Raw genomic sequence first — 10,068 nt, forward strand, 5'->3', positions numbered from 1 at the left:
AGCACACTTACAGTGAGCTTTAACAAGAGACAATCAAGCCATTGACAGGCATAAGGATCATTAGATTCCAGATGCACCATAAGATGAAACATTTCAACTAGCAGACAACACAAGTGAGGAGAAGGACAGTCGAGTCTATTCACCTCGTTATTCCTCTTGAGCACATCAGAGTCACTACCGACAATGAGAGATGAGGCAGAGCTGACAGACCTTTCTGGATCGTCAGGGCAGCAGATTCCACATTTTCTGCAAGATGTCGTCTTCCATGGCAAATTTGAGGTGAGTGTTAGCCACATCAATCATAACTGTACTTTAAGTACATCATATTTTTACATTACAAGGATGCTCATCTTGCTGGGTGATGCTGCCCGTTCAATTTTATTCAGCTGTATAGTGATATAATATATTATATGAATGTATAATAATTCAAGACCTGCTGTTATCGCAATTATTGAACATGGTCTAGTATTAGTAAAAAAAAAAATTTTTTTTTGCCAGATTGATATCCATCTGCTGGAGTATATTAAACATGCTATAGAATATTCTTTATTTGCTATCATGATTTAATTTTCTTTTGGTTTATTCATAAATGTTGAGTCACAAAACCTCAGAGTGGTGAACATGGTTTAATAATATTAATAGTAAAAAAATAAAATTAAATTCAGCCACATTGATATACATCTGCTGGAGTAGATTAAAGACGCTAAAGAATATTTTTCATTTGCTATCTTGATTTAATTTTCTTTTGGGTTAGTCATAAATCGTGTGAGTCACAAAACCTCTTAGTGTTTTTTTAGATGCAGCTGCATGATGTCTGTGTCACGTGTGTCTTGTTGCATGTGATGGAGTACAAATTTAAAAGTACCATGTTGGCTTGAGAACATGAACATTACATAAATTCCTGTTTTTGTTTTCTCACGGCGTATTACTCCTGCGGCTGATTCCACCAATAAAACAAACTTAACAGAGCTCGATCCCTCTATGCATTCTAAATGGGTGGAGTACCAAATACTCGTAACTTCATGGGCGGTTTAGTCATCTCTCTTCAGTGTTGCCATGAGTTAAAAGTGAGAAGAATTACTGGAAGTGACCTCAGTTCACTTTGTGAATTGTGACACTGATAGTGACAGGCAGTTGTGAAACATCTTCTAGATTATTTTAGCAATTGGGGGGTGGGGGGGGGGGAACAAATAGCTGCCGTGTGTAAAATAAATAATGCAATGTAGTTCTATATGTATAACATTGACAGTTTCTCAGAAAAGAAAAGATACCACTGCACGAAGTCTTCCTACATGTGATGTTCTTGGCTTTTGGGCCATAAATTCTCATCCACATCACAAAAAAATATATTCTCTTGTGATGAGCTATTTCAGAAAACTGGCTAATAAGTGCATGGTTCCATACATTTCTTTTCATTAGCGAAAGTAAAGATGGAAATGGATAGAAATATGCTTGACATATGACAAAGTTTCAACATTTTGCATGTAAAGGCTTATGTAATAATGCCAGAATATTTGGGGTGTGAGGCAATTCAACAGAGACACATTAAAATACATTTTGATTGATGTGAGATTAGCAATTGAGTGTAGTAAACAACAGAGAATTATACATGATCATTTACATTGATGGAGCAAAGCATTCGCAAATTGTTCAAATAAATGAGAAACTGCTTTTTGATGTGCACAGGCGACACGTGAAGATTGAAGAATTGATCATTTCAATTCTGATCTAGGAAAACTACCAAAGCACACTAAGGAAAAACAAAGTCAGAGATCCAGGCAGTAAGAGAAAAAAAAAAAAAAAGAAATGACCCCCCCGAGGGGCCTTATTTAGCACAATCCCAAATAAAATGAATTACGTTTTCACTCTTGACAGATTGCACGTGCTACTGGTGATTGGTGATGGTGTTGTGCATGATCTACTAACATTGTGGTCTTTTACCACAAATACCCCAAATAGCGGGTTCTTGTGGGTGATGTTAGCAACAGTGGTGAACACAGTCATATTTAAAAAGGTTTCGCGCTTTGGTTAACGCTGATGGATTCCACTATGGAACATATGGAAGAGCACCGCAAGCACAAAACGAAGTTTGAAAGTGATGTAATTGGAAGTGTAGTGGAAGATAAACAAATATATCACTAAGTTAAGGAGAAGTAATATGTCCTTCACTCAGATCATTGTGGTTAAGCGAGGAACCCTATAAAATTCACGTTTTCTTAGAACTCGTCTCGAGTGCCCATCTGCATAACGTTACTTTTAAAACTGGGGTCAGCACACTTGAAAAGCTGCTCTGGAAGAGGCCAGACCCAAACAAACGTCAGTGTGCTGAAATGACCCAGACGCAAGGAAATGCAGAGTTGAAAAGTATTTTGTTATGGGAGAATGTTGCCAAGTCAGCTCAGTCTAAAAGCTCAAAGTTTCATATCCCATTATGTGTTAGCAAGCATTAAGCATTAAGCTAGAAGACTAAAGTTTAGACTAGAGTAACCAATTTTCATGTGCAAATGATCATCCTCTCATATTTAACGGCTTGTTTTAATGCACGTGTAATTCTAGTTTTATGTTATGCATGAGACAGCTTGAAGCTTCTTCGTTTTTAAGAAGAATTGTTCACTATTTGCCAAAGTTGATTGGCACAGCTGCCAGTATACAGAGCGCGTATCTCAAAGCAAAAAATACGTATCTCAAAATATTCAGGACACTCTTATCACAAGGCACCACTGTACTTTTGTTAATTGATTTGAAAATTGGACTGATACATTGGACTTGAATTCATTTTTATACCTCCATGTTCAGATGCACTTCTTCTACTGTATATGAAACTTAAATATTTGACAAATATGCTAATATTGATCCTAGAATCATGCGCTGAGATTTTGGAAGACTTTAAAGGATTTTCTGATTTTGAATAGGGCTGTGGCACTCTTGGGAATGACTGGAAGTATTTGATTCAGAACGGTGAGGAAAAAATGAAAGAAATGAAACATAAATATCGATTAGTTTTCCTGAGTCCAAGCTGATCTCTGTGGAATGTCTTGTTTTACCTAAAAAATAAAGCCCAACAGTCTGCATTGATGGAGGGCTAAGGAAACTGAAAAGTATAAACATCTAAAGGCTGAAATCAGAGGATTTGGACTTCTTTTTTTAAACATTTTGTTTTAAATGTAAAACACAATTTTATTCACTTTCCATTTTGTGTGCAATGTACAAACACTGTGATTGTGTTTTACCTCAACAATAGTTTGACGGTTTGGTTACTGAGAGTAATTCTTGTGTCACTATGATACAAAGCAATTAAATACAAGAGGATGATCATTTGCACATGAAAATTTGTTACTCGAGTCTAAACAATTTGGCCATGCTAACTGAATGTATTTTCTTATACTACTCCCAGAATGCGCAGAATGAACTGTGTGGCAATTTAGCACATTTGGCATTTGCTTGTTTTGTAGCTTAGCTTGAACATCTGATTGTGTGAGCAATCAAGTTTGTATGTTGTTTGTATTCACATGCACAGAGCTTTAATAAATCAGGCCCAAGTTGTGACTTTGTGTGGCCCCTTGAACTTGACCTTTATTGAGAACCGTTGAATCATCATTTAAGAAAGATATACAACATAATTATGAGGATGGATGCCAGTGCACTATAACACCTCTGAGGCACAATTCTTGGAACCTCAACTTAGATACAAGCATGGACTTAAAACTTGAATGGATCATAGAGTCCAGGCAAAATAGAATAGGGGCACCAATGTGAATGTTCTTTGTTCATTTCCCTTTAATACAAAAATCAAAAGTTTTTTCAGGGTTTTAAACAACCTATTTGTGTTTTTAAACTGATGTGACAAAAACATCAAAATCATTCTTTAATTCACTCAATCGTTTGGGTGGTTCATTTAGGACTCTTAATCAATGCCGGAGGCATTTTTAATACTTAGTCATGAATTTCGCTGTTCGGTTTCCTTTTCTACTTATTGTGTACAGGTTAGTTACTGACATTTGCCTTATTGCCGGTCAAGTGGCAGAAAGCTCTGTTGTAACTGAGCAACTCATTAACAATTGTAACAGCTCCAATGCATTAAATTCATAAAATATGCTCTGAAATTATTTTGTGCAGCCCACTAATCGGTATGAATTTATGGCCACCCGTATACGAGTCATGGCTTCACCCTGGCCACCCCAATGAAAAATTTCTGGCTACGCCCCTGCTCTTAATTATTACATTAAAGCTTTTGGTTCATATGCTATTGAACATTAAAAAAATAAAATGTCAACTAATAATCTGTGTTATAGCAAATAGTAATCAAGCTACATTTGTGGCTGTTATCAGTTAACCTAGCTTGTTGATGTTCGTAATGTGCCTTTAAAATTGTTCCCATTGTAATGAGTCACGACCCTTCAGTTACTGGTACCTGAAATGCTGTTAAGACTTCTTGTAAGTTTCAATGGTCTGTAAGGTCGTGAATATACATTAAGAATTGATCTGTGATTGAATAAGAAAACCAGGGCTGTAGGTGCGAGTGGAAGGAGAGTGGCGAGCCTGTGTGCGTATGAAACAGAGCAGACGGTTAGAGCAGACAGTGAAGTTCTGTTTTGTTTTATTTATTTATTTTGGAGTTGACAAAAATGTGTATCTTTCAAAAGCAAAACAAATGGCACAATATGTAAGATATCCTGACTATCGACTGTAAACAGTAACGACTAGTCCACTCGTGCACATTTAATGGTTTTCAAGTTAAAGTTGAGTTTTTCTGTTGTTTTAGCCAAGCAAGTCAGAAGTCCTAAAAGTGGCGACTGGAGTCTCGAGTGAAGTTATTTGAATTGAGTCCCACACTTATGGTTCTAGTGACCACATTGTCATCCTAACCAACAGAGGTCCCAAATCCACCCTTACCAAAAAGTAGAATGCTTAATGTACATAATATAGAGTATACTTAATTATACCTATGTTTATATTTCAAGTGTACTTATTCTTGTACTAAAAGTAAACTTTAAATAAAGTAAAGTGGGACTAAATTGACCCATTTTAGAACACTTAAAAGTATACTTAAGTATATTAATAAGTATACTTTAAATTTTATTTAAGTACACTATTATTAGGTATACTTAAATATACTATGTGGCATATTTATATCAAAATTTTAATTTAAAGAGCTTAGTGATTAATTGACTGGGATCGTACCGGCGTACTCTGGTACCAAAGGTAAACCTTAACCTCTAGGTTATCCAACCACATGGTGCTTTGGGTGTTATCAATAAATTGAACCTATAAATTCGGTCCATTTCACCGAATGCCTTCTAAGTATATACTACAGTATGTCAACTTAGTATATTTTTCAGTATACCGTATTTTCACGACCATAAGGCACACCGTATTATAAGGTGCAGTCTCAGTTAGGGGCGCTATTTCTGTGTTTAACACACACATAAGGCACACCGCACTATTAGGTGCAGGCACGATGAAACATACGCTAGCTCAAAACATATAGTAGTATGTTGTTATGCTAAAACATTTTCTAGCATACATGCAAGCGCTAGCGTATGTTTTTAAAAAAGCAGCGAGCGGAGCAAAACTGAGTTTGGTTGTACTTTATTGAAGTATTGATTGTAACAATGTAAACAGTGAGTTCAGTTGTACTTGAAGTATTGAACAATGTACTGCAATTGCTTTTAATCAACCCTAATCCACAAATGTCTCAGTCTTCATCTTCTGTATCCAAAACGAACAACTGGGCAAGTTTCCATCTCATTGTCAGTCTCAGAGGCTCCTCAGAAATTATGTTGGCTTTTGCGTTCGCCCAAGCATTCACAATTCATTGACAAATTGTGGCGTAACTCGCACGGCGTTGCCTCAGAGTCTTGGTAAAACTGTGTTTGCCATTTGTCTTTCAGTGCTCCCACGCCGCTAGTAACTTGACTTTGAACGCCCTGTTTACACCAATGCCCAGGTTGAAGTTAAGGCCTCCCGGGGTGATAGCAAGTTCCGAGTTAATTTGCCGCACTTGGTTTTTCACAGCGGCTGTGAAATGTGCATGCATTGAGTCACAGATCAGGAGGGACGGTGATGCGTGGAAAAAAACATCTGGTCTCTTTACATATGGGGTATGATCTGTTTAGATACACTGTGTAGACTTGCACTACTTCAAAGTGACTTTTGCGATGTATGTTGCTGTGCAATAAAGCATTAAAAAGAAGAAGAAACAAAAGAAAAAGATACACTATGGAGTAGTTTAGCCCGGACATTTCTTTGCTTTTGGTATGTTCCATCTACACATGACATAGTGATGGGCGGGCGTTGGGAACAGTCATTTCCAGGAATGGCTTCGTGAAATAAAGCCTACTGTTGGACCCGTTGTGGCAGAACCCTCTTTTTATGTTTGAATAACACGACAACGTACATGTCACACAGCCACTCTTTCATTTTGTCCTCGTCCATCCATCCCTTTTGACTGGCCTTAACGATGACTCCGGCTGGAAATGTTTTTTTAGGCAGCGTATTCCTCTTGGAAATGACTGTCCTCTCCCTCCCTCCCCGCGCGCTCCGACCGTTCACTTTTGGAGATTAGCGTCAATCAAACAATTAACTTGTAAGTGGGTCGTTAAGTTCTGAAACAAGCAAAAACGAAAGTAGAGGACACATGCTCACTGAACATGAATGCTTCAGCGCCATGTCAAAAGTTAGAACACAACAAGTCACGGAGAGGCGGAGAGAACAACAGAGCAGGAGGGAGGGCAGGGGGCAAGGAGGGGCTGCCGGAGAACTCGCAAACCAAGTTGACTCTTTCGCGCTCTCGTCACGTCTGTCCTCAGCCAGGTCCGCCTTTCATGTAGGCTATATAAGCAATGTGTCAACGGGAAATCCTCCCACACAACCAGTCAGATTTTGGACCTCAGGCCACACATAAGGCGCACCTCATTATTAGGCGCACCGTAGATTTTTGAGAAAATTTAAGACTTTAAAGTGCGCCTTATAGTCGGGGAAAATACGGTACTTACAAGTACACTTAACATTTAATTGGTGTAGTGTACTTTCAATAAGTACAAGAAAAGTAAACTGGAAGTATACTCTCCTAATTTTGAGTATACTTCAAGCATATTTAAATATACTTTTTGGGAAGGGCAGGTCCAGAAAGTAGAATCCCAGCCTCAGTTTGGCTTTAGCCACAGGTGTTTCTAATCAACTGGAAAGTAAAGCAGCTTTTTACTCAACCATACGTAAATGAGTTTGTTTTCTGCCGTTTGAGTAGAAGCACTTGTGGCTAAACTGTGGCAGAGTTTTTTTTTCTTTTTGGATCTTTCTGGACCTGTTGCAGCATCTACAAGATAAGGTACTGCACATCAACAATAAGACGTTAAGTTAAGTCCAATCATATTTGTGGAGCATTCTACAAAACAAGAATAATACAAGTTAAAACACTGGTCATCTGGTTTAAAAACTCATATCCTTGATGCTCAATCTTTCTCATTGTCTGTCTCTGTGTTGTAAATGTCAGCTGCTCAAGACTCTAACCCCAGAGGAAAATGACCATTGTCAACGCGGCCTCTACTTTCAAGATGGTCAGCGGCATGTGGACTATGTTCTCACCTACGCTTTGAAGAAATCGTCTGGGGGACGTTCCATTCGATACTCGACACATTTGCTGACAGAAAATGCTGTTGCACGCAGCCTGCGCCGTAGCCAGCATCCATCATCTGCAGAAAAAGGCTGCTTATCATCACAAACCTCAACACTATCCAATGTGGATCTACACTCCCCCGGGGAGACCTTCAGTGGCCAGGAGGATCAAAAAAACTTGCGGAGGGAAGAGTTTGAAGGCAAACTTAGAGATATGGGCCTGGAGCTGGAGACTGATGAGGACGTGAGTTTGATCCACTTTATTTGTAGTATTTAGAAATGAAATTTGATGATTTAGAATGCAATCAATTTATGATGTTTGTCGAGTGGCATGCATATCAGAGTAGATCTGTAATCTGATCTTCTGGCTATGTATAACCAATGTCCTAATGTGTGACCCAATTCTGCAGCACTTAAATAGAAAAGGCACTATGCCTTACTAACTTGGTTGGCCTGAAGACACAGAAACCATCGTTCTAGAGTTATAGTGTATGCGAGAGTGAAATGATCATCTGCAATGTCACGCAAAGGGAGAATAGAGTGACCCTCTCTTGGGAAAGATCTGGAAACTTCTGCATACAAACAGGAAACTATGCTTGAAGCAAGTTCCCACACTGTCAGAGTTCCACTCATCTTAACTACAATTCAGAGTAGCACCTCAATTCATTTATTGATATACTGAAAATTACCAATAGCTACGATTTCAGTTTTGAATTGTAATTATATTATTTGCCACTAAATGGATGACTTCATGCTGTAGTGCTCCTACTACTTAATGTCTATGAGAGAAGGAGACTTTTACCAGGAAGAACACTTTGGCCTTGTCTGAATGTCCACTCTTATCCCCTAACACCTCATTCATTATACAGTATAATCCCACACTTTAAAGTTGCCTAATATGTAGTGCCCTCATTCCGTTTGGGGTTTCGGACAGGCACCTCACTACTTGCTCCTCGTATCACATCACATGACCACCGTGCCCGTCATGACGCAGCGGCGCATAAATCTCAGACGGAATAAAAATGTTTTAAAACTGTATTTTATTTCCTTTGTTGTATATATTTTCAACTAAAATGAATTAATTATTTCCATAGAATATACTGTATACTCCCCAAAAATTAAAAACACAACACTATTGTTTTTGCTCCCATTTTTAAGAGATGAACTGAAAGATCTAATACTTCTTCCACATACACAATATCACCATCCATCCATCCATCCATTATCTTAACCGCTTGTCCTCACAAGGGTCGCGTGGGTGCTGGAGCCTATCCCAGCGGGCTTTGGGCAGTAGGCGGGGTACACCCTGAACTGGTTGCCAGCCAATCGCAGACAATATCACCATTTCTCTCAAATATTGTTCACGAAGCAGTCTAAATCTGTGATGGTGAGCACTTCTCTTTTGCCGAGATAATCCACCCCACCTCACTGGTGTGCCATATCAAGACCCACCCTCCCTCTCTCTCTCTCTCTCTCTCTCTCTCTCTCTCTCTCTCTCTCTCTCCTCTTTAATACCTTTAAATGTTGAATGGAACAAGCTGACTTCCATCGTCAAAGAGTGACATTGCTCATAAGGAATGCGTCGCAGCAAATAAACACTTTTTTGATTGTACGGTTCATTTTGAACTGGACCGAGTCACGGTCAACAGTGACCTGTCCACACACTCCATTTCTTTCGTGCAGAAAGAAAGTGGGTTTGGCTTGCCCGGCTAGTGTTTTACAGTTTGTATTTATTTCGTATTTACGAGTCCGACCCGCATTAAACACCCACAAAACGGGTAATATTGGAATAATTTGACGATGGCCTGTTGCTATGATTTCTTTAGTGCGTCCACGGTGCTGGAGAAAAAGCGTTTCCAGAATTTCTTAGTGAGTTTGTTGGGGCTTGGGAGAGAAAGCGGACGAAGACGGCGGATAAAATGCCACAATGTGAGGGGTCCTGTAAACTGTATATACCGTAGAATAATTTAAGTAACAAACTGTTTCCTGCTTTTTTTTTTATAATTTGGCACAATTTGGCTAACAGAAATTCACATCTTCCTTAGCTTGCAGGACTAGGAATTTTCGGTTTGCATAGTGTCTCTGTGTTGGCCCGAAAGAGAATGGGGCGGCATCTGGCTATGATCTGTTATATTTTTAAACTCTGAAATGAAAGTGGAGCGAATGGACGGCCTACTGGTGAGCACATCTGCCTCACAGGTCAGAGGTCATGGGTTCAAATATTGGCTCTGGGCTTCCTGTGTGGAGTTTGTATGTTCTCTCCATGCTTGTGTGGGTTTTCTCTGGGTCTTCCGGTTGACTCCCACATTCCACAAACATGCATGATATCTTTATTGAAGACTCTAGCTTGTCCGTAAGCATGTGAATGTGATTGTGAATGGTTGTCTGTACACCGTGTTCCAAATTATTGTGCAAAAGATGTTTCTCTCAGATTTTTATGAATAGTCTATGCAA

General features: G+C 39.0%; 1 protein-coding gene across 1 annotated transcript in view; it reads left to right on the forward strand.

Moving 5' to 3' along the window:
* Positions 1 to 10,068, forward strand: part of LOC147176342 (anoctamin-1-like) — a 42,985-nt gene continuing 32,917 nt past the window's right edge. The window contains exons 1-2 of the mRNA XM_086072645.1: positions 1 to 279; positions 7,493 to 7,858. Coding sequence (XP_085928771.1) covers positions 184 to 279; positions 7,493 to 7,858 — 462 coding nt within the window. The 5' untranslated portion in view covers positions 1 to 183. The remainder of the gene's footprint in view (positions 280 to 7,492; positions 7,859 to 10,068) is intronic.

The sequence above is a fragment of the Leptonotus elevatus genome, chromosome 4 (genome assembly GCF_054856555.1).
Source record: "Leptonotus elevatus isolate MCC_2025b chromosome 4, RoL_Lele_1.0, whole genome shotgun sequence".
NCBI classification, from domain to species: Eukaryota; Metazoa; Chordata; class Actinopteri; order Syngnathiformes; family Syngnathidae; genus Leptonotus; species Leptonotus elevatus.